Consider the following 24,398-nt stretch of genomic DNA (forward strand, 5'->3'; position numbering starts at 1 on the left):
CTCTTTTGTCTGTAACTCACTATTATTTGTCTATTTGTTTTCCTGAGAAACTATTTTGTAGACAATAATATGTAAAATGATAACCATTGATAATTTCCTACCATTTTGTCTGTAATTTGCTAAGTCCCCCCTATTATTATGTTATCCTTCTTTTATTCTTTAAAATAAAAAAAAAATAAAATAAAGTAAAAATCTGTGCACTTGCCTGGGTGTGGTGGTGCACGCCTGTAATTCCAGCACTCGGGAAGCTGAGGCAAGAGGATTCCTGTGAGTTCAAGGCCAGCCTGAGCTACCTAGGGAGACCCTGTCTCAAAACAAACAAACAAACGAAAAACAACTATGTACTTAAGTCTTAAAATCACTTGATTTGGGCACGTATATATTGAGTACCTACATGTGGAATAGAAGAGGGACTTGAGACAGGGATATGTATTTGAAGAGCCCTCACTGAACACTTGCAGTGAGCACTAGGCTCTCTGACGTCCTGTGTTCTGTTCCAGCTGTAAAGGCGCTTCCCACTACGGCCTGACCAAGGACAGGAAGAGGCGCTCCCAAGATGGCTGCTCTGACGGCTGTGCAAGTCTCACGGCCACCCCGCTCTCCCCAGAGGTTTCAGAAGCTGCCACCATCTCTTTGGTGACCAATGAGCGTGGCCGAGACAACCCTTCCTACGTGTCCACAGTGGAGAGCTGTCAGCCAGAAAACAGCCCCTCGGACGCTGGCCGGAGCAACCGAACCAGAGGTGAGTCAGATGGGTGGGTGCCTGGGAAGGGGCTCTTGGCCTTCCTTGGGATTGCACTCTGAGGAACACTCACTGTGGAAAGTTCTAGAAATGTTTTTTTAAAGGGAAATGTTTCTGGTAATTTTGGCAGCAGCTCAATGTCCAGTTCTCCAAAGTGAAATGAAACCACAAGTACCTCAGGTCATTAAAACGGTATAATCTGACTTGGTGAAAGGAGTTGAAGTGAGCCCTAGTAATTTATGGCTCCTGCCTGCTCAAGAAAAGTACTGTTATATCCAGTGTAGCCCAGGGGGAAAGCAGGAGATTTTTAAACAAGCTGAATATATTTCATTGTAGAAAACTTAGAAAATACAGGTAAGCACATTCTGTAATCCCTCCATCCAGATATGATCACTGTTCATGTTTTAGCGTAAATGTTTTATCTCATGTGTACATAAAAGATGACGACTGGTACTGTTCCTCTGTCTCTCTTCCTCAGCATGGCCTTTTGAGCGATCCTCTATCAGAAGCAGATCATTTAAAAAAATTAATCGAGCCTTGAGTGTTCTTCGAAGGACAAAGAGTGGGAGCATAATTGCCAACCGTGCTGACCAGAGCCGAGAAAACCATGAAAATTCGACTGTCCCTGAAGGTAAGTGAACTCCCCACAAGGCTGGACAAGAGCTGGGCCTCCAGAGGGGCGTCGGGGCTGAGGACAGGGTGACCACCACCCACCTGCAGTGACCTCACTCTCCCTAAGAGTATAAAATGTTCTCACCTTGGTGGCCTACTTCTCTTGTAGGTGAAGGAGGGAAGAGACTGTTGTTCTCTATTTACACAAATGAGAGAAAAATTCCTAAAACCCTTACCTTCAGGGGCTAGCTTAATGCACATAAATAATAATAGAGTGAACAGCTTTTAAGCTAGTATTTGCACACAGTAAGTGATATAACAGAACTTGCTCTGTTACAACTGTGCATGAGGGGTGGTACTGTGTGATTTACACACATTTCCTCAGTTACGCCTCAACATAACCCTAAGAAGTAGTCACCATTATTATCGCTGTTTTCAGATGAGGAAACTGAGGCATGGGAGATTACTTTGCTTGTTCCAAATTATCTTGCTCTATTTGGAATCAGATCATGTGTGATCACCTGTGATCTATGCAGAGCAAGCTGCTGGATCTTAGGTCCTATGTTTTCCCCCAGTATAAATGGAGCTGTTGAAGTACTGCCTTACTCATTTCATTTTATATGAGAATTTCCGAATAGTAACAAAAATAGGTTTAAATGATAAGCTCTTGCTGTGTGCAAGGCCCTTTTAAGTCATTTAGATGTAACCATGCGAGCAGATAAGGACCATCATCCTGGTTTCACACGAGGACACTTGAGACCCAGAGTGAGTAGGTAACCAACCCAAAGTCACCCAGCTACAAATTGGAAGAAGTAGCATTTTAACTCAGATCCTCCAGCTTCAGAGACCACTCTCTTAACTACCAGGCTATACTTCCCCCCACTATTGTGGGTGGGGAGGTAGAACTCCAACTGTTGTATTTGTTATGCCTCAGAAAATTCGTGAGTGGTCAGAGAAGGCTCCTTCTTGTTTATTTATGATCACCTCTGCCCTGTACACACACACACACACACACACACACACACACACACCATGCTGTAACTATTCTGAGCTTATCACAGACCCTAAGTGTTGTATTTCCCTCAGCCAGTCATTGCAGTTAAATCTGCATGGAGTTTAAGGACGCATATTTACGATGTCTCCAGCTTCCTCTGGCCGCTAAATTACCTTGTTAATCATGCTCTTCAGTGTTTAGAAGCAACTTAGTTTTTTCCTATATTGTTCCTCGAGAGCTGAGGTCATTAGGAAAAAATGGGCTGAGGTCGTAGGCTTTGGAAGTAGTCACAAAGAGTGCATTATCTAGAAGTAAGGCCCACAGGGTTACGTCTTCCCAGATGACAGCATCCAAGGAGACTCTTAGGGCAAAGGCCGCTGTCATCGCTACCGGAGACAGAAAGAGCCCTCCACACCCTCGCTTGAGCCTCCGGCGACTCAGAAGAGCCACTTCCCCTGAGACTAGATGTGGCGTGGTCTCAGTGCTTGTGGAGGTCCCCTCTGAACACTTCTGTTCAAACTAAAGTGAAGAAACAGAGCCAGTTCCTCTGCTGGCTTACATAAGGAAGGAAGGACATCCATAAGGAAGTCCCTGGAGGACTCCTCTCCAGATGTGGATACCCAGCTCCAGGAGAGGCAGCCAGTCTCCCTGTCTTGGGGCCTGGCTTCTGACCCAGCTTAGAGTGCCTCCTCACTTTGCAGCCCGCAGCTAGTGAGTTCACTTCTGCACTGTGCCCTCAGGCGCTCCTCCACAGAGGCCGACTCTGTCACTCCGCCCAGAATCAGCTCAGCTGTTCCTCTCTACCTTATCACAGCGGATGAGAAATAGGAGGGAACTCTTAAAGTGAAAAAAGACATCCTTCAGTCAAAAAAACAAAGTTTGAAAACACCAACGTACATGGCCTTTGCTGTCTATTTCTAAAGTTAGTGGCTCAGGCAGATGAGGGACAAAGCTCCAGAAGCCACCTCCAAGGCCCTGGCCTCGTCTTGAATATGAGTTGGGTCATTTGCCTCCCTTGTACTGCTAGAGAGGACTAAGGACCTCCCAGCCTGAAAAGCAGGGCCCTTCAAGAAAAACATCGCCAGAGTGATCTGTGAGGGCAGAAGAGCGGGACTGTTCTGGCTTTGTCCCTTGATAAGCAAGTGATAAAGTTGCAATTCATTCTGAAAAGACACCCGTTCGTACCTTTTCGCTAAGGAAGCTTCATCTGAAGGCTGCTGTGGAGGGGCGGGGTGGCGGTCTGTGCAGAGGACCTGGAGCAGCCGGGACAGAGGCCTCCGGGGTTTGCGACCCCAGGGTGCAGGGAAGGAGTGTGACTCACAGTAATAGCGGTCTAGCACCCCGAGAAACAGAGGGCGCCTTGTAGGGAACGGTGTGTTTAGAGAGCAGGGGAAAGCGACCAGGGCAGAGTTTAACTGGAAGCGATCGTTTCATGCAGGCCTTGAAGAAAAAATTGGGTTTAGGCCCAAGATAAAAAACATTCCAGCAGAGAAACGTACCCTGGCACCAAGGCAGGAAAAATGGAAAACACACAGAAGGGACAAGGACTGGCGTAGCTTGGCAAGAAGAGGGACTGGAAATGCCTGTTGGGTGGGTGTCTTAAATAAACACTGTCTTTGTCCATTTGAGTCTTTCCAAAGTTTTATCACCTGATTCCACGCGGGGAAGTTACCAGCATCAAGATCAACCGAGCAGACCCCAGCGAGAGCCTCTCCATTAGGCTCGTGGGAGGCAGTGAAACCCCACTTGGCCACATCATTATCCAGCACATTTACAGTGACGGGGTGATCGCCAGAGACGGCCGGCTGCTGGCAGGAGACGTCATTCTCAAGGTAGAGCCTGCGCTGCAGGGCTGGGGTAGGGCTCTTGGTTTTAAAGCAGAATCCTTTAGGGGTGGGTGGATGGATGGATGGATGGATGGATGATAGTAAAATATATATGGACAGTGACTTGCATAGTTATGTTGTTAGAACTCTTCATGTGAGATTATCATTTAATAAGATAGGTCTTTTGCTCTCACGCTCTCCTCCTTTCTGGGTATAAATATGTCTTTCTGTCTCTGCGTCTTTTGTCTGTTTCCTCCTCTCCGCTCTTCCTTCACCCATCGGCCTTTCTTCCGCCTCCTCTTTGTCCCCCTCCTTCTCTTTTTGCTGCTGCTTTTCTTTCTTCTTCAGGTAGCATTAGTATAAAATAACACAAGAGTGGAGCATATATTTTCTTAGATTGTTTTTAGAGCAGATTAGTGGAGCAATCTATATTTTATTTAATCACATTCAGATGCCCCTCTAAAGTAAATTTCCTATGGTTTAATGGCCCTCCATGGAAACAAAAGCAGACCCTAAGCTCCTCAACCAACCCAGAGGCACTCCAGGGAGACCAGCAGTGGGATAAACCGCCGTGGGTATACTGCTGTCTGAGGCTTGGCTGAGGGGAGGGACTTTAAGAAGGAATCAGAGGAGGAGAAGGGATAAAGGAAAAGTTGTTCATCAGACAGAAGTCAAACCTGTGCCAAAAGTGACACAAACTCCCTCTCTGCTCGTATATTTCCTATCTGATACTTAGATAATGGTTTCATCCCATCCTTCTAGGCTGCTGAGGAACCAGTTCCTGTCACATCACGAGCTGTTTGGCAGACTAACTGTAATAAGAGGGGCAGTAATGTAAAGCAGTTTCCATAGAAACGCTGAAATTCTCCCTGGTCTCTGAGCTGGAGGACAGGCAGGGCCCCTCAGCCTCAGGGGCACCAGGAGTGCAGTCAGCAACACCGCACGGCCTCCCCTCTGTTCTCCTAGGAACTGTGCTGCCTGGGAGGGTTGCAAAACCAAGCATTTTGGTTCCTGTGGACTTCAGCTGGCTACTGCAGGCAGAGGGCTGCCAGCACGCTTAAGTAGGGAATCCGGACCTGCTCTTGGCCTGGGATGATGGGGGAAGCAGGCCCTGCCACCCCCAACACACTGCTCCCCTGTGCTTGCACAGAAGAGGCGGGGAGCCTCGCCTTTGCAGGAGCAACCCCACCCCACCCCCCACCGCCACCCCCCACCCCAGCACAGCAAGGAACTGGGGACTGTTCACGGAGGAAGGCCTTTTAAAGCTCACTCCAAGGGTTGGAAGTACAATGGGTTGCAAGTACAAGAACTCTTACCAAGCTAAAGAAACTGCAGAAGGTTGTTATCCTGTGGGGTGCCCCCTCCCCCAAAGCACGAGCACAGAGCTGCTGTGAATTCTTTTCTTCCACAACAGTGGCTAGTGCTGGCGGCTGAAGCCTCCCCGCTCAGCCTGTGTAGCTGGAGTAATTAAAGCCTGAAAGCCCAACGTAGTATCAGCCCCATAAGTTATTAGGGAGGCACAAGCAAGGGGGCCCAATTTAAGGATATTTAAGTAGCATTAAAAAGTGATCTAGCCTTTCAGTCAGAGAGCCTAGAAATTCCCTTCTGCAGGGCTGTATTTGAAATTGTGGAAGTATCTGTTTCTCCTTTTAATAGAAACAAGCAAAAACCTTGCAAAAGACCTTCTTGATATCTGGCATATTCACACACACACGCACACACACACACACACACACACACTCTGTCACGCTTTCACTCTGTTATGCACGCACTTGGAAACATGCTCACACATACACAGCCAGGCACATAGTCCCCCTCACATAGAGATACTTCTTACTCTATCACAAACACACTCATACATTCTCCAACACACTCATGTACACACAGGCACACTCTCTCACACGTGTTCTCTAGTACATGTGCAGCACGTGCATGCACACATATATTCAGGCGTGTACATCACCCCCCATAGATACACACACACAGTGGTTGGAACTAGAAGTTCCAGTGTGGGTGACGGAGTGAAACTCAGTTGATGATTTTTGGAAAGAAAACGTCAACTCACGCTGGCTTGAATGGCCATTTAATGTGATCATTTGGGGTGAGGGGTATAGCTTAGTGGCAGAGCATATGCTTAGCATGCATGAGGCCCTGGGTTCCATTCCCAACAGCATAAAAAAAAAAGCGTTTATAATCATGTGAGCATTTGATTGCAGTAAATGGAAATCCTCCTTTTCTGTTGACCTCCGACATTTTTCCTTCCTCGCCTTCCTGTTTATTAAAAAAATAAACTTGGCAGACAATAAAAATGAAGGTGAGGATTCCACACTTGAGTGTGAGGACCTGTGGAAGGACAAGGTTGAAGAACAGCCATGTCTCCTTGTAGAGGTTTGAAAAGTGTGGTTGGGATGGGGCATATTTGGACACAGGATAAAGGGAGAGAGCAGAGCAGTCCTTACGGGGAAAGTGTCACAGTTGCTCTGTGACCCTGAGCCTTTTATTTATTCTTGTGGTGCTGGGGAGGAGCCCCAGGTCCTGTGAGTGCCAGCCAGGGCCTTTGAGGAAGGGTCGCAGCAGGTGGAGCTGACTGCATAATGACTCTGCTTCCCCCAGGTCAATGGGATGGACATCAGCAATGTCCCTCACAACTATGCCCTGAACCTCCTGCGACAGCCCTGCCAGGTGCTGTGGCTCACGGTGCTACGTGAACAGAAGTTCCCAAGCAGGAGAAACGGCCGTTCCTTTTACTTTTATGGACCTCGGAATGACAGTTTCCAGGTGATACTCAACAAAAGTAGTCCCGAGGAGCAGCTTGGAATAAAACTGGTGCGCAAGGTGGACGAGCCTGGCGTATTCGTCTTTAGTTTGCTAAGTGGAGGCGTGGCGGACCGGCATGGCCAGTTGCAAGAGAATGATCGTGTACTGGCCATCAATGGACATGACCTGCGGCACGGCAGCCCAGAAATCGCAGCTCTTCTGATTCAGGTGGGTCCTGGACCATCCCATGATCCCAGTCAAAAGCTCCCACACCGGCGGAGCCCCTGAGCACTTGTACCAAACAAACCCTCCTTTTCTATTGACCTCCTACATGGCATATTCACACACACGCACAGGAATCTGGATGGAAGGGCCAGTGTTTCAAGGCTTCTCTGCGGGTAAGAAGGACGCATCTCAGGGCGGTGGGTATTCCTTCCGTTTTGCTAGCCATCCATTCTGACTGTGAATAAACACCTTTTGTTGTTTGCTACAGTCTCACAAGATTAAGATCACCAAAGGTCAGCAGGGTTACGTCAGCCCCGTACGCAGTGTGAGACGTCCACCTTTCAGGTAGATTCTACACACATCCAGGATATCTAGTTGTAGTAACTTCCACAAGAAACTATGCCTGCGCCCTCCAGGGGTCCTGTGGAGGGCGACCACAGTAGGTTGGTCAAAGCTAAGCCTGGTCTCCATGCCGAAGACCAGGAAACTTGGAAAGCTTACAGAAAGTCTCCTAATAAGAGAGGTACACAAATTCTTTATTATTTGGGAAAATAGAGTTCCTAGTAGCCTGATGGTGTTTCAGCTTAATACACGTTTCTGGCCAGTGCAATGTCTTTGAGCCCTCTAGCATTGATCTCACTGACCTTGGGGAGGTCACCATGAAATTTTCCTCTTTTTCTTTATCAGTTAACTTTTTATTCTGAGGTAATTGTGAATTAAAATAATCCACAGAAACCCCCTGGGCCCATCATTCCGTCTTCCCCCATGTTAGCGTATGCAAAACCCTTGTACGAGTGTCACAACCAGCCTCCTGAGTCTGGCCCAGTCACGGTACAGAAAACTTCCATCACCACAAAGCCGCTCATGGGAGTGGCTCTTTACGGCCACACCCACGGCCCTGCTGCCCCATCTCCGCCTCAGCCTTTGCCAGCCACTCATTTGTTCTCCATGTCTATAATTTTGAATGTCAAGAATGCTATATAGACGGAATTATACAGTACACAAACTTTTGTGATTGGTGTTTTCACTCAGCATAATTTCCCAGAGATAATCTTCTGGGTGTCTCAGTATCGTTTCAGGGACTGCTGGCTTCATTCGTAGAGGGACCAACATCGTTCTGACCGTTTGAGCTCTAACCCGCTCCTCCCCTACATTTAGCAAATGTACTAAGTGTCTTCTAAGTACTTGGCCCTGGGTTAGGGACACAGAACAGGGGTGATGACCCCTCAGATTGTTCTCCCAAAGAAGCCCGCAGTCTAACAACAAAGAGGAACTTTTCCGAAATGAGTACCATGTGGCATGATAGTTCGGCCGCGGAGAAACTCAGGGTGGTGCTGGTGTGGATGCTGGAGAGATCTTTGCTTAGACTGGACTTGGGAATTCTTCACAGTGGAGGGAGATCTTGAAATTGGGCTTTAAGAAATGTACCAGAGTTCTCTATGTGCATATGAAACAAGGGTCACCCGAAAGAGGCACAACACAAAATAACATTTCCCAACAGCCTGCCGGGGAAGTGAGTAACACCTGGAACATGGAGTGCATGTGCAAAAGCAGCAGCAGACAAGCAGGAGCGGAGGTGAGGGCCAGAACCTGGAGAGAATTCCAGAGAATTCTTGCCCTGCGAGAGGCAAGGGCCAGATCCTGGAGAGATCCATGAGCTGGGCTAAAGGCCGCAGATGACTTCCAAGGCCCTGGACTAGCAAAGAAAGCCACATGATCTAGAGAGAGCTCTCCAAGTGGAGAGCTCATAGGAGGTGAGAGGAGCAGCTCTGTGTTAAGGTGCATTCTATCATCTAGCGTACCGTGTCCTTTCAGTGACTCCAGGCTCAGAACTGCAGGAATAGACAGGCCCCGGCAGGAACGGTGGGAGTCCAGCCTCAAGACTTGCTCTTCTCGTGCAAATCCTTGGGCCCTACCCTTGGGCCCGGCCATGGACGTGTGGCCGCGCTTCAGTGTTGTGTGTGGTGATTGTCCCTGTCTTTCGAGAGCTGACTGGGGGCTGGTGTACTGTCAGTTTAGCCAGGGCAGCCTGAGTCCAAGGCCGCAGAGGGACTTGCCCTGCCCACTAGGGCAGGAAGCACGCCTGGCATCTTGGCCCTGTGCTGTGGCTCTGATGGAGTACCAGTTCCAAGGCAACTCTTGGCTCAAGGATGTTCATCTGCCCCAGAGGGCCCAAGCTCAAATCCGGTGGAGAGGTGGAGAAAAAAGCAGGGGTACCAGAGGCACTTCCTTATGGGTGTATGCCTCTGTTCCCGAATTCATGTGACAGCCCCAAGCCCGCCTCTGACTTTCGTATCCATGTGCTGTGTGGTATCTCCCCATGGGTGTCCACAAGGGGTCTCAAATCTGATGCCAAAAGCTGGCCCTTGGCATCTCCCCACTCATGTGCCCAGACCTGCTCTGCCCTCATCTCTAGGACCGGCACTATAGGGACTAAATCGCATCTGCATTCCATCATGTCTGTCCTGCTCCCCGCGCAGCAGCTAGAATGCCACAGAGTCGGTCCAGCCGTGCCACCACTTTTGCTTCAGTCCTCTGAACCTTCCCAAGATACATACGCCCTTACAGTGCCTCAGAGCCGCACGCAGCCTGGCCTTGGTTATTTCTCCTAATTCATTGATCCTTTCCCTCAGCCGGGCATGGTGGCGCACGCCTGTAATCCCAGCTCTCGGGAGGCTGAGGCAGGAGGATCATTGCGAGTCCAAGACCAGCCTGGGCTACAAAGGCAGCTCCAGGCCAGCCTGACCTGCATAGCGAGACCCTGTCTAGAAAACAAATGTGTAGTCACTGATCCTTTCCCTTTGCCTCGCCAGGGGTGGTCGCATTGCCTTCTTGCTTACTCTGCACACCTCTTCCACGTCCTAGCCAAAGTTCCTATTGCCCCTCTGCCAGGAAGATGCTGCCAGATACCTGTGTGGGTCTTTCTCACACCTCTTCCAAGGCTCTCCTCAGAGAAGCCTCCACGGACAGTCACTGAAGGCAGCGCGCATGTGCACGGGCTCACACACACCGTCAGGGCCTGTGTGCCTCCCCTCCCGCTACTTCATGAGTAGGTGCCGGCCGAGTAGGGTGCAGTACAGGGCAATAGTGTATTCCAAGCAGTTAAAAAGAATGCCCAGGGGGGCTGGGGATTTAGCTCGGTGGCAAAGCACCTGCCTGGCAAGCGCAAGGTCGTGAGTTCGGTTCCTGGTACCGGGGAAAAACCAAAACCAAAAAAAAAGAATGCCCAGGGCTGGGGATTTAGCTCAGCGGCAAAGCGCCTGCCTGGAAAGTGCAAGGTCGTGAGTTCGGTTCCCGGTACCGGAGAAAAACCAAAACTAAAAAAAAAAAAAAAAGAATGCCTGGCAAGACGAGGTACTCAGTAAATAGGTATTTTTTTTTTTTTTTGGTTTTTTTTTTTTTTTTTTGGTTTTTCTCCGGTACCGGGAACCGAACTCACGACCTTGCGCTTGCCAGGCAGGCGCTTTTGCCGCTGAGCTAAATCCCCAGCCCCAGTAAATAGGTATTTATTGTTTAAAAATATTATCAAATTAATAAATGGAGCAAAATTACAAATGTGTAAATATATTTTACACATTAATTCCATCTCACAGGGCTTTGTTGCCATGCCGCTTCCCAAGAACAAGCGCACATCTCCTTTTGTGTCCCTGAGGGATAACCTCTCCTGTTCCTCCCTTTGCGTTTGCTCCTCAATTGCTGGTGAGCAGTGTCTGTGTCCCAGGGCTGTGCTGCGCGGCGATGCACAGGCTGGCGTAGTGCCGGGCTCTTCGCAGCTGAAGCGTAGCCCCGCCTCGGACCACAGGCGCCGCGGGCAGCTCGAGGCAGGTGGGTGCAGCCCGGATGTGCCAGCGGCAGAGAACGAGAGCAGACCGCGCTGTGTCGCGGGTACTTTTCCCGTTGCTGGGACGAAACACCCGACGCCCAAAGTTGAGGAAGGAAAGGTTTATTTAGCTCACATTTTGTGGCGGTTTCGGTGCATAATCGGCTGGCTCCAAGCGGGATGGCACATGGCGAGGGGACAGTTCACGGTGGGCAGAGAGTAGCAAAGCAGCACGGGACCTTCGCAGCATCTTTCCGCCCCTCTTGTGTTGTAGCTGGACTGCTGAGATTGGGCCTCTGCCAAACCAATCAGCGGACGGATTTGGTAATCACACACCTTAGTCCCAGCCTCACGCGCTCTAGACCAGCCGCCCCCGGAACCCTCCCCCACCGGTTACCCCATAAAGCCTTGGGGGGCATCGAGACACGGCCATAACCACGTGGCAACACTCACACGTGAAAAACAAAGAGTTCATGTTTTTTCTTCATGGAGAAACTACATTCTTAGCAAGATGCTCTTCTTCTTGTTAAAAACTAGACTTACAGGGGATGCTCACTTTTTTCACGTTATGCATCTTAGCGCCCTCTGCAGGTCAATCCGTGAACCTCGCATTCTGAAGATGACCCTTGCCAACTGTAATTCTGAATAAGCAAAAGAAAAACTCTTACTCATGTTATGTGGAAAAATCTGGATTACATATGGCATTCTACTTTTGTGATTAATACCAGGAGAGCAAAAAACGTTTTTCCCTGAGAAAGTTAACTTGTGATATAAAATCTTGCCTACTAGAGAATCCCTAAAAGAAAATTTTTTGGTTTTTTTTTTGCTTACTAAACAAAGCCAATGTGCTTTATAAGCAGGAAAAACTTTCTTTAAAAATAAAAGGGTGAAGTTAGTTTTAAAAAATAGAATGCTGGGAAAACCTCAGCCAAGCAATCTCTTGCTGTTCTGAAGAATGCATTTTATTTATGTGATATTTGTAACACACACCAGACCAAAGGGATTAAACCAAATACCCTCCAGAGGCTGAGACTCAGATTTCCACTCGGTGCTTGGCTATGGTGCCCTTGTATTTCTACTCCATGAATCACATTTTCTTGCAAAGAAATTCCCAGACAGCACGTCCTGTTGGTCATGTTCTCCCCCACAGTACCACACATTCTGCTTTTTTCTGTGTTACTTCGGGGAAGAGTTATTACAGCGAGGCCACAACTGTTTTAAATGGGACCAGATTTACATATGTTGATCCCCAACCCTCACTTATTCAGCGGCTGGGTTAACCAGACTCCAGTGTTAGGCAGATGAGAAGCAAGGGCTTCTGAGAAGAAAACCCTTAAAGAGGCAGAAGCTTCCAGAGCAGAGCAGTTGGCTCGCTTAGCAACTTAGTAAGTACAGCTTGATTTTCCACCATTCTCAAGTGTTTTGAGCACTAGTACCCATGGGATAAATATGTGGATGCTTTTTTGGAGCTGCCTGGTATATACCTAAAATAACAGCACCAAGAAATAAAGGACCAAAGCTTTGAGGCAAAAGGAAAAACAGAGGTGTTATTAACTGGGTGGTTGTAGGAAGGTCAGCATCCATCTACCCAGCTGTGAACATTAGAAGTATTTATTCTGAGAGGAGTCTCTATTTTGAGGCCACCAGACCAGGTGGTTAAGTATGCATCCTCGACGGAACCTCTGAGCTAAAGCCAGCCCAGCGTCTCTATTTTGAAATGCTTTCATTGTTTTGGAATTCTACATCAGTGAGTTCGTATTTATGAGTTTAAATATGAATAATAAAAGAAGTAATTGTGAATTCCAAATTTAAGTATCCCTCTTGTGTCTCTTTAAAGGCTACCCCAAACTTGATAGAGAAACTTTACAAATTCAAAGTTCATTTGTAGAGGTAGTAAAAAGAGGTATGTCAAGGTATATTGACATATATTTTGTTTTTTCTCTCAGATGAGTTAAGAATTAAACGAGAAGTCATTTCATCAAAGAAAACTGACAACTGGGACCTTGAAACTTTTGAAAAGAGTGTCATAGGGCTGTGGGCAGAGCCAGAAAACAGGCCATGCTCTGCTCGTGTTTCCTGAGTTTGTCCCAAGTACGCTTCCAGCTCACAGTTTTGCTGTGTACTTGGAAAACGGGCAGAACTTCTCGGGTGATTTAAACATTCAAGCCCCCTGGAGACAGAACTGTCAGTGACATAAGACCTGATAGGTCTGTGTGTTTTTACAGATCACCACCGCTAATACGGAATCTGATCCTTACTTAAATAAATTATCTTACCATGGTATGGCAGTAAATCCTTGAGCTGAATTCTCAAAGTTCAAATGATTTTTATATAGGATTCCAAATATCAGGTGCTATTGAGAAAGTGTGACTTGGCCAACTGTATAGCTTTTCAACTTCGAATTTTTTTAAGAGCAACTTTTATGCATCACTCTATGTCGTAAATGTTAGGGACCCTGAAACTTAGCTATCCTCTCTCTGCTGCTCATAGCCCCACATGCGTTTTTTTAAATTATGGAACAGATTTAGTCCTTAAAGTAACCTCTGGATGCCGTAAGATAAATGGTGTTTGAGTCAGAGGAGTGTGTTCATTTTGTTTACTTGACAGTCAGCGATTCAAGGATAAGGGGACTAAATGCTTATTTGGGCTTTGTCAGTGACATCTGTATGACCCCGGTCTGTAATTAATTTCTTTATACCTCAGAGACGTGCGCTCCTGGGAGTGTGACGGTGACATGGAGCTATAGTCTAGCAGGGAAACGGAAGCAAACTGCTGCCCTAATTCTCCTTTGTACCTTGGTCACTTCCTAGCGTTTTTTGATCGCTTTTCCTCAAGGTTGCCTAATACCTTTTCCTTGGCCAGAAAAGGAGCTCACCTGTCCAGCAGAAGACGATCGTGAATTCCTTTTTAATGTACCATGCACTGTGCTAGGTCCTGACGTTTCCATGGTAAACAGATCTTTACCTGCCGGGTTTCCTTTCCCACACTCACCTAGGGAATATCACCTTACCTTGTGTCATTAGCTTATTCTGGAGTTGTGTTCTGAAACCCCCAAGTTTTTGCTCAGTAGGAGGAAGATTTTCTCCCATAGACATTCTTCTGCTCCCTGGAAAACAGGACAGGGGCTCTGGTGCCGTGAGTATGTACATGAAATGACAGGGTAACCAATGACGTGGTATTTCTAAAAAATTAGTAGAATGATCTGAGTTGTGCTTGGGATTGAACCAAGGGGCTTCACACTGAGTTTCACCCCTAACCCTTTTCATTTCTTGAGACAAATTCTCATTAAATTGTCGAGGCAGGACTCAAATTTAGGATTCCTGGGGTCGGGGAGATAGCTCACTGGCACAACCCCTGCCTGGCAAGCACAAGGTCCTGAATTCGATTCCTGATACCAAAAAGCAAAAAGGATTCCTCCTGCCTCAGCTGCCCAAAGTTCGAGGGTTACAGGTGTGTGCCACCGCACTTGGCTTACGTCGGTATTCTTCTGGCTTGTCATTTGGACCTGATACCTCCAGCTGTCTGTGTTACCGTGTAAGGTGTGTGTACCATCCGACAGTTCCAGCAGTGGCTTGTGCTGCTGTAACACACTCTGAGGTGCGGTCTGATAAACTGTCATCTTGCAGTTAAGTGGTAGTGATGGAGACAGACCTCCGTGGAGTTCGTGGTCCCATAAAACATAAAGACAATCCTGTTCCTTGTGCTGCCCAGCAATGAGAATTCCATCGTGAAGTTCCCTGTGCAGCTGGCTCACCAGCAGAAAGACCCTGCTTTGCCGGGCAGATCAGGGCTCACCGTCGAGGCCCCGTTCCACCCCCGCATGCGCACCCAATTTTACTGGAGGCAGGCTAAGGTGAAAGTTTTTAAGAGGACTCAGAAGCACAATATAGCTCAGACAGTAGGAGCAGCTGACCTGGAAAGGAGAAGAACTGAGGGAGGACAAGGAGAGTCGTCTTTGACGATGGATTTGGGGTTGCCCCACAGCTCCTAACTGCAACCAGCAAGCAAGGAAGAGAAGAGTGAGTTTAATTCAGCCTACAGACAAGCTTGCTAATTAGCGCTGTCTAACATCGGCGAGTGCCGCCGTGGGACATGTGAGCTCCTGTCGCTGGGCGCTGATGCGCGAGCTGGGGGACATCACGGCAGTGGTGCTGAAGAACTGAACCCTGGGCTGTGGGGAAAATGTGGGATGAGATGATGTCTGACATCTCTTGTGTATCTGTGACTTTCTAATTTAATGAAGCCAGCGCTCCAGAGTTCCCTGGGGCTTTTGGAGCACAAGATAGGCGAACTGAGAACGATGCTTGCACAGTTGCTGGAAGCAAAGCTAAAATGGGCAAACAGACAGCATAGAAAGGTCATCCGCACAGGTCTGTACTGAGAATCAGTTAAAGCCAGACCGCCTGATTCTGGGATTTTTGAGAAGACCCCATCGGGGATGTAGCATGAACCTGTTTTTTTTACAGATGATCATTAAAGCCTCTGATAACTTAATGGATGGACCGACAGGTAGAGGCCGGCTCTTTAGGCAGCTAGTGTTATAAATCCCACAGCAGCTCTCACCTGACTGCATTCAAGGGCCACCCACTCAGTGTGGGGCTTCTGGACCTAGAAGGTGCCATCGGGAAGTGCCATGGATGGACCTAGTCTGAGCGAGAAAATCTGGGGCCGCCAGTCTACGCGGGGTCTGCCCCGTTTCAGGTCCCTGGGCGGGGCAGTGCCCTACAGCACTCTGGAGGGAAGGTAGTGGCTCTTAACATGAAAGTTCATGAAGTTAGCACAACGAGCACCTTCGTGATACCTAAGTCAGATGCAGTGCACTAAGCCTCGAAGGAAGGAAGCAGAGCCGCGTGGGGTTGAAGTCCAGTCCTCCTTCATAAGCGAATGGTGAAGCCCTTGGCTAGGTGAGAAGCAGTCCCTTAATGTGCAGGTGCTCTGCCAGCCTCTGCTCTGCCATAGTTATCGCTGGCCCTCAGCCACTTTTCGTTATTAAAATGCCAGGTCTGCTGTACCCATCCTCCCGGCCATATGGTGTGGGCACGAAATAAAAAGCATTTTCTCCTTCCTTCTCCCTGCGCCTCCCCTGGCTCCATCCGCACACCCCACCACATACACAGCAGTGGAAAGAAGGCCTCTGGTGCCAGCGGCTATTTCACTGCCCTGCGTCCAGCTGCTCCTGGAGTGAGAGCCAGGACAAACACATTAGCCCGTTTTCCACCTTATGTCTTCAAACACTATGAAAGAAAGGACATCAAATAGTCTCTCCCTGTAAGCAATTTACAAGGTGGCTGGTATGAGCCACAGATCCAGCTTGCAGAGAATTTATTTCCAAGTAAATTGATACCAGAGTTATTTATTGGAGTATTGGTCCTGCCAACAGCTTCGTAACAGAGCCAACATTGAGCAAGCCAATAAGAAATTTGTGCTTGAAAATGTGAATTAAATAGCTCTTGCAAGCTGCTCCTGGGCCATTTGGACTTTGCCTGGCAAGCTGACCTGTATGTAAGTCTTAAATGTTCTCAGCTCTTATGAGGTGCTTAGATCATGCACTCTGCTCCTCGGCCAAGGGGAGCGGGATACGACGTGCAGGCTCTGAGACAAACACGCAGTTCAGAGCCTTCAAAACAGCAGTTTCCCCGAAGAGAAAAGCAAATTCAGGCTCAGTGACTGACGTTTCTGACCTGAGTGCTAGCTGCTGCTAATCTTTTAGTGATTTTTGCCTCAGAGTCCCCGAAGACAGGCTTATTAAGATAAGGGAGGTTTGTAGTCCAAAGGAAAAATAATTATTGTAAAAGTCTTTTCCAAGAATTGAATGTAGTTGGCTCCTACTGTAATTCTGCACCTCAGTGTGCTCCATGACGGTTTCCTGGGCTTGTTATTTTTGTTCTGTTCTGACACAGGCTTTACATGTGATGGGAGACACCGGGCGATACACAGAGACAGACTAGCAAGAAAGAGCACAGGCCCAGGGATATAGCTCAGAGGCATAAGCGCCTGCCTGGCAAGCGCAAGGTCCTGAGTTTGATTCCTGGTACTAAGAAAAAACAAACATTAGCAAGAAAGAGCACAGGAGCCAGGAGGGGCGATGCCGGGCGATGGCCGAGCTATGTGTGATGGGCAGTGGGAGAAGGACTCAGGCTTCCTTCTGGGGCCTGTTTGGCAGGATTTTCTAAACTCCTATGCAATGAATTAGCTCACCTAGCCAGCCAGTCACCGTGATATTCACAATAAACACCCTTCTTGTACGTTAGCAATTGTCTTAAAACATTTTTCTAATTTACGACCACCATAGTGATGCCCCTTGCAAACAGATGTTTATTAACAGAAGAATACAAACTCATGAAGAGCTAGGCTGGCCTCTGTTGGACAACCGTGGGGATCCCACAGGACAACGAACTGTAAAAGGGCTACATTAGAACCCAATAAGTCGTCCCTGTGTTTCTAACGAGCTCACCCTTTCCAGTATCAGTGTTTCAGGTTGTCAGACACAGAGGGTCGGGGACATAGCTCAGTGGCATGAGCACCTGCCCTCCCGGCAAGCACAAGATCCTGAGTTGGAGTCCCAGTGCCAAGAAAAAGAAAGGCTAAGTTGTCAGTCATAGGACTTCCCCTTCTCTCTCTTTTACCTTTGCCATAGACCTTTGCTCTGGGTTACTGTTATACAGGGGGTACCTTGTTCCAACCATGAAAGCCTTCAGATGGGGCCTGTATACGATGAAGTCCTGCATTAAAAATTCTTCGCAACGCCTGATGGTGTCTCTTCGAGATTTGTATGAGCCAAACTTTCCCTTGGCTTCCCTTAGAGCAATACTGACTGTCTGGCTTAGGGTTAAAGGAAATATCTCTCATGCTTTTGCCAAATTACAAGATCAGTACTGGCATAAAAAATACTCCAAACAGTGTCAGTCACCCCCTGGTAAGGCCCTGGACTGGGTGCTGTGCCCGGGAGCTCTGAGAGTGGCTGATGCCTGTGTCTTCTCACCCAGGCCAGTGAACGGCGTGTTCACCTCATCGTGTCCCGCCAGGTTCGAGCGCAGAGCCCGGCCTCCTGGCAGGAAGGGGAGCCCAGCAGCAGCCTGTCCCCAGGCCCAGGCGGCGTCGCTCCCAAGGTGAGTCTCCTGCAGGGAGCAGTTCCTTGGGAAGGACGGGTGCTTGAACATAGTAAATGTCGTCTCTGAACTTCTACCACTTACAGAAACATTATCTGACTTTAAAAACTAAAGGGGCAAAGACTTAGTAAGATAACAGGTGTCTCTCACCCATTTAGGAAGGTACAGGGAGAGTTCTGGAACCTGAGCATTCAGATCTTACATAGGGACCTAATTTCTAGTCTAAGCCAAAGACATGTTATGTTTTTCTAAGAATCGTTCTGTTCAAGGACGGTTTTCTATTCGCTTTAAAATGAAACAAGAGGTTTGCTTAGTCTCTGATTTTTTAGCTTCCCAGTTTACCTGGAAATTAAAATAATGTTTCCCGTCCTATTTTTAATATGTTTATTTACCGAAGGGCCTAGGAACATTACGTGAGCCCTTGAAACTCACGGGCCACTGGGGAGTTGGGGCTGGGAAAGTCAGAGAGCACATGCTGTATTCTAAGGGATTCAAATCCAGAAAACATTTTACACACTGTGGGTTAAGCAGAGCACATGGTGAGTAGAATCCAACCCTTAGGCCTTTAGGCTACCTGTCTGCAGCCTCTCTTCAAAAGAAGTAACTCAGTCTAATCTGACCTGCTGTGTGCAGCTCTGTGAAAGGCAGTGCCTAACCTCTCCATTTGCGTGGGCGTCCACACAACACAAACCTTGTTTAGTCAGATTCAGAGTCTAGTAGCTGTGGCTTGGTATCTTAGCACGAAGACAACGAGCTTCTGTCAGCCATTCCCCTGGTATCCGATTTCTTTACAGCACTTATAACTGAAAGCGTCTTACATGTGCTTGCTTCGGCAGCACATATACTAAAATTAGAAAGCATCTTACAGGTAGCCCATTTTTCTTGCAGCGGAGACAAGGGAAAGTCCCTTTTCCTTTCACATTAGGTCACAAGTTGAGTTTTCCAGAAATGTGTGCAGAAACCACTCTCAAAATTTTAATTTTAGAACATCACCACTTTATATCCTGTTAACTACAGAGCCTGCAGTATCACACCCTGCTGCTCGTTCTCCGGCCCGCTATGCCCCATGAGTCCGTAAATTCCTTGTTTATTTGTAACAAGCGACCTACACAGACCAAGTACATCCTGCTAAATGCTTTATAGATACGGACTCCCTGATGTCTTCTTGTTAATAAATACCATTAATATGTTTAAACTGACAGTCTCTGTTAATGCAAAACTGTGTATTAGTTTAAAGTTTGTAATCTAATTAATCTTAGTAGAATGAAGCAGAATGTTATATTTTAGTTCATTAAATTTTTTGAGATGAGGCCTCCACCACACTGGCTTTAATTCCTTCCACATACCTATGGTGAGTCACAGGAAGGCCAGGAGGATCTGATCGTATCTTTGCTGCAACCCCGTGTGGGAATTCCTGGAAACACACACTGGCCTGTGGGAAGCTGTCATTCTTTTCGTGTGTGCTTCTATCTGCCACCATCTGATTATTTTGTTTTATTTTATTTTATTAGTGTATGTGGGGGGGTGGTTTCTGGGGATAAAGCCCAGAGCCTCACACATGCTAAGCAAGTGCTCTAGCGCTAAATTACACCCCCAGGCCGTGTGGTTCTAGCTGAGTTCCAAAATGCCCTTATTTTTTAAAAGTAGCATATTTAAAGTCAAATAACATATATGGCTGTTTAGTTTTTTACGTTTTGACCGAAGTTTTGTTTGATTCAGGAAACAATGTGGCATTTTGCAAATAAGAATTTAAAGGATTGAAAGAGGAAGGCAAGTCAGGACTTGTGGGGTAGAAAAGCTCTTATCCTGTTGAAAAGTGAAGAAGCAGTAGGCGCCATGTTTAGGTGAGGGGTTACTCTGAGGGAGAGGAAGTACTGAACCCCTCGATCCTCAGGTAAGCATCTCTTTGTTTAGCAAAGGTAAGTCTGTTTGGCAAGCACCGAGGAAGCGTGAAAAGGTCATTCTGCACTGTAAAGTCGGGGCCCTTTTTTACCGTTGGAAACATTCCTGATATTCATGAAGGAGAAGAGGTTACTGCAGTGTTCACTCAGGACCATCAAGAACAGACGGCTCACCTGAGAAATTCTGGACACAGCTCACTTTGCGTGCTCCAGATCTTTCCCACAGCCTCCAACCTGTTACTCTCTTTGCTTCTACTGTTCCCTTGTGAAATACAAACTTTTTCCAAGTTGGCCTCAGAATTAGGGAGAATGTAACTGCTTTGGGAAGGAATACAAAACGATGGTGCTCTCTGTGTACGCTTCTCTGTGATATCAAGGACCACTCTAGGATGCGATTGAGGCAACATTGGCCATTTTTGAACGTAAAACACCCAGCTGTGAATTCATGTGCTGTGTTTTTTGTGTGTCTTCAGCCCTGCTGTCCTGCAGCTGCCTGTCATGAGAAGGTGGTAAGTGTCCGAAAAGACCCCAGCGAATCTCTTGGCATGACCGTTGCAGGGGGAGCCGCTCACAGGGACTGGGACTTGCCTATCTATGTCATCAGCATTGAGCCGGGAGGAATCATAAGCAGAGATGGAAGAATAAAAACAGGTAAAAAGAAATAGAGCTAAGACACTGTAATGACAGAGGACTGGGAGAAATTAGCAGGTTGTTTGTTAGGTAACTGTTTCCAGAATTAACAGAAGAATATGAGAGCGATCTAGCCAGGACGTCTGTTTGCCACTGACCGTGATTAGTCTGAGCACAGCTGATAGACCGGGTTTTACCTCTGCTGGTTCACGTGGGGTGATGGAAGCCGGCTTGCCTGCTGGTGAAGCAAGAACCTCGGACGTCCCGAGGAATGAACAGGGAGCTGTTACAGAAGCAAGCTGCATCTACGGCATAATTTAGTTCCACGCATTGTAACTGGTTATTTGCTGGATTGACCCAGTGATAAAAGTAATGCATGAGCTATTCCATTTTGTGGGTTGGATAGGAAAAAAAAATTTGATAGATTTTGACTCAGTAGATAGTAAGTAAAATACCACACTAGGTACTTTGCCGTTGGTGAAAAGTGTTTCACCCATCTCATCACACATTTTCTGGGCTATCTTAATTGAAGAAAAGTGGTGTCCAGTTTACCTCTAGAAATATGTATCCTTAACAGTACCAGTATATGTGAGGGGGTAGCCTAGAGGGGTGAACAATCACGTCTCTTAAAGATTATGGTTCAAGAGATAAAATATGTATATGTACCAATCTCCCAAGGTGACTGTAATTATTACATATAGCAAACATATTCTAATTTAGACATATATAAATATTTATATTCTAAAGTACACTTTCCTAGCCTGCTGAACCGGCGGGGGGAGGGGCGCAGAGGACAGAGCCAGCCAACCCAAGGGTGTCTCTTTTTTGAGTCAGCAAGGGGTCCCAGCTATTCCTTTTCCTCCTGTCCTTTTCCTCCTGCTGTTGTTATCCTGTGTGAAAACGATGATATGCAAAGGAGGCAGAAACACAGGAGGGGAAGACAAGAGGATAGAAAGTGAGGGTAGGGGTGTCTGCATGTTCATTTCTCTGGCTCTTCCACAAGCACCTGGGCAGAGAATCATGGGGTGCAGCCACAGGTGGCTTAACAAGCGAGCCTGAGCTGGAGGACCGCGGCTCGTGATGTGTGGAAACGGCCTTGCCCCCTATGTGCACGACCAGTGGTAGCCGTGCGGAGAATAGAAGTGCAATGAACAGCTCCTCTGCAGCACCCCGAGAGCACGGGCCCAGGCTCGTTTCTCTTAATTACTCCGGACTCTTGCGAGACGCCTGCATGGGTGGTTTCCTCTTCAGTCTTTAATCTGTATTCACTGGGTGCTTCGTACCTGCCAGGTCCTGTGCAAGTGATTTAGCCAAGTCGTCCCCTTTTGTGCTAAAAAATAGGAAACAAGGAGTAGCTTTCAAGCAGTGAATAAGGCTCTTTTGCCACCCTTTTTTTTTTTTTTTTTTTTGGTTTTTCTCCAGTATGGGGAATTGAACTCACAACATTGTGCTTGCCAGGCAGGCACTGTGCCGCTGAGCTAAATCCCCAGCCCCACCCTTATTTTTTAGGTAGGAACCCAACACTAGTAGGTATGCTTTAGAAAACCCCAAACAAGACTTCGGTGCACCCAGGAATACCGTCACTGTTTGCCACCTGCTACCCGAGAAGCCAGCGTCGTGCCAGGGCCAGGGCTAGCGGTGTGCACCTTGCCCTCTCCACACCCCCACGTCCCCCTGGCCCCCGCCCCTTTGCACTTTAAGCAGCAGTTCTTGTTCACACCCACTAAGGACGGCTTTGCGTCTCTGGCCATCAGGTGACATTTTGTTGAATGTGAATGGAGTCGAGCTCACCGGGGTCAGCCGCAGTGAGGCAGTTGCCCTGCTGAAGAGCTCGTCCTCTTCGGTGGTAATCAGAGCCTTGGAAGTCGGAGAACACGAGCCCCAGGAAGACTGCAGCAGCCCAGAAGCCCTGGACTCCATCTACAACATGACTCCGCCTGGCGTCTGGTCCCCGTCCTGGGTCATGTGGCTGGAATTAACACAGTGAGTCCCAACCAACTGCCGTCCCCATGGGGTGTGGGAGAGGATGATTACATTTCTTAAACCACTTGCATACTTGGGCTGATTCATGACACTAGGGTCATAATGAGACTCAGTCTGTCTTCCCATTGGTAAATGGAAATGCATGTAAAAGTCCCAGGGCAGCCACTGTGGGTGGGAGTGTAGACTGTCCCAATCCCTGTGGGAACAGCGTGCCTCTATCTGGTAATCTGAGCAACTACTTTGAAGGTAATAATATCCAATATAATAACCATTGTTAATCTCCTATCATCTCGTTTTAAAATTCTGTATTATTAGTTTTTTCTTCTCTTTAAAAAGAAATCCCAGAGCAGGAATGAGAATCTGGATGTGGCACTGTTGTTAGACATTCACATTCCTCACAAAACTGGGATTAGACGTCCCATTCGACCCAGCTATTCCCCTTCTGAGTATTTTTTCAGAAAAACTGAAAACATCATACCACGGCATTATGTGTACCCTTGTTTATAGCAGCACAATTTGTCATAGCTAAATCCTGGAGACAACCCAGATGCTCATCAACTGAGGAATGGACAAAAAAGATGTAGTATTTTTATATAACGGAGTACTACTTAGCTATAAAGAAAGATAAATTCAAGGCTTTTATAGAACCCATACTCCTCAGTGAAATAAACCAGACTCACGTGTAAACATCGTATTGTCTCCCTAGTGTAAGAAACTGAAAGAGTAAATAAGATCCAAAAAGTACAATAGATATTGTGAAAGGGACAGAAACTGCTCAAAAGAAAAGAACAACTGGGATGAGTGAAAGGAGATAAGAAGGAAGGGAAAAAATATGTATATACACACAAGCTAGCTAAGGTAATTGTACTACTAATTTTTATTAGTTCATTGAAAGGAACCGTTAGTGCTTATATTGTTTGATCAGTTTTGCATGCCTGTATCTGGTAATCTACTTTGAAGATAACAATATCCAATATAATAACCATTGTTAATCTCCTATCATCTTGTTTTGAAATTCTGTATTGTTTTTATTAGTTTTTTCTCCTCTTTAAAAAAAAACTCAGGGCAGGAAGGAGAATCTGGATGTGGTGCTGCTGTTAGACATTCACATTAAGGAGTTTACAGAGCTGTCACGTACAGCTGTGTAGGTTGTTCACAAAGCAAGGAGCTCAGCTGATGGACAGAGGGGGCGGAGACCCAGCACTCAGGAGCTGCACCTCCAGGGGCAGTTTCGCCTTGCGTAATCTGCCAGTGACAGTGTGGGAGCTTGCAAGAAGGGACTCTGGCTTCACCTCTGCAGCTCTGGGTTGGCCATGGCTGTCCCTAGAGCAGTACACGCGACACTTCGCCTTCGCCCGAAGGGTAAGGGTGAGTCTCAGATCATCTGTTGTTAGTGCCTGCTCCTGGGTGGTTCCTTTGGAAGAAGCGGGGTTGTCACTGCAGTGAGATAGAACTGGACCCTTGGGCACAGTATTAAATTATCTTACACAACGACTTCAGGGAAGGATTTGGGGACAGTTCCTCTAAATGGAAATGTACACCAATTAAATATTCAAAAGGTAAATTGGGGTCTGCTCACCTGCAGCAGAGCATATACTACTGGTCTCTGGAAGATTACCTTACTGATCTTGAGTGTGTGACTTAAACGTTAAATATTGGAACCACCGAGGGTGATGTACTGGTGTGATTCAATGAGTGAAAGCAAATTATTTGGATTTAGACCATTTTTCTTAAGGGTGAAGATAGGTCTCTTTCATTTTTTTTAACTTAAAAAATGCCTACCTCAACTACAAATGGAC

The 24,398-nt window shown here is 47.2% G+C and overlaps 1 protein-coding gene across 4 annotated transcripts in view; it reads left to right on the plus strand.

Moving 5' to 3' along the window:
* The window catches only part of Lnx1 (ligand of numb-protein X 1, E3 ubiquitin protein ligase), a 111,042-nt gene that overhangs the window by 76,712 nt on the left and 9,932 nt on the right, over positions 1–24,398 (plus strand). For all 4 annotated transcript variants that reach the window (XM_013518520.1, XM_005392902.2, XM_005392901.2 and 1 more), the window contains 7 exons: positions 501–742; positions 1,221–1,373; positions 3,978–4,180; positions 6,788–7,159; positions 17,963–18,085; positions 20,460–20,637; positions 22,371–22,599. In XM_013518520.1, coding sequence (XP_013373974.1) covers positions 501–742; positions 1,221–1,373; positions 3,978–4,180; positions 6,788–7,159; positions 17,963–18,085; positions 20,460–20,637; positions 22,371–22,599 — 1,500 coding nt within the window. The remainder of the gene's footprint in view (positions 1–500; positions 743–1,220; positions 1,374–3,977; positions 4,181–6,787; positions 7,160–17,962; positions 18,086–20,459; positions 20,638–22,370; positions 22,600–24,398) is intronic.

This window comes from Chinchilla lanigera, unplaced genomic scaffold (assembly GCF_000276665.1).
Source record: "Chinchilla lanigera isolate Chin_1 unplaced genomic scaffold, ChiLan1.0 scaffold00046, whole genome shotgun sequence".
Classification (NCBI taxonomy): Eukaryota; Metazoa; Chordata; class Mammalia; order Rodentia; family Chinchillidae; genus Chinchilla; species Chinchilla lanigera.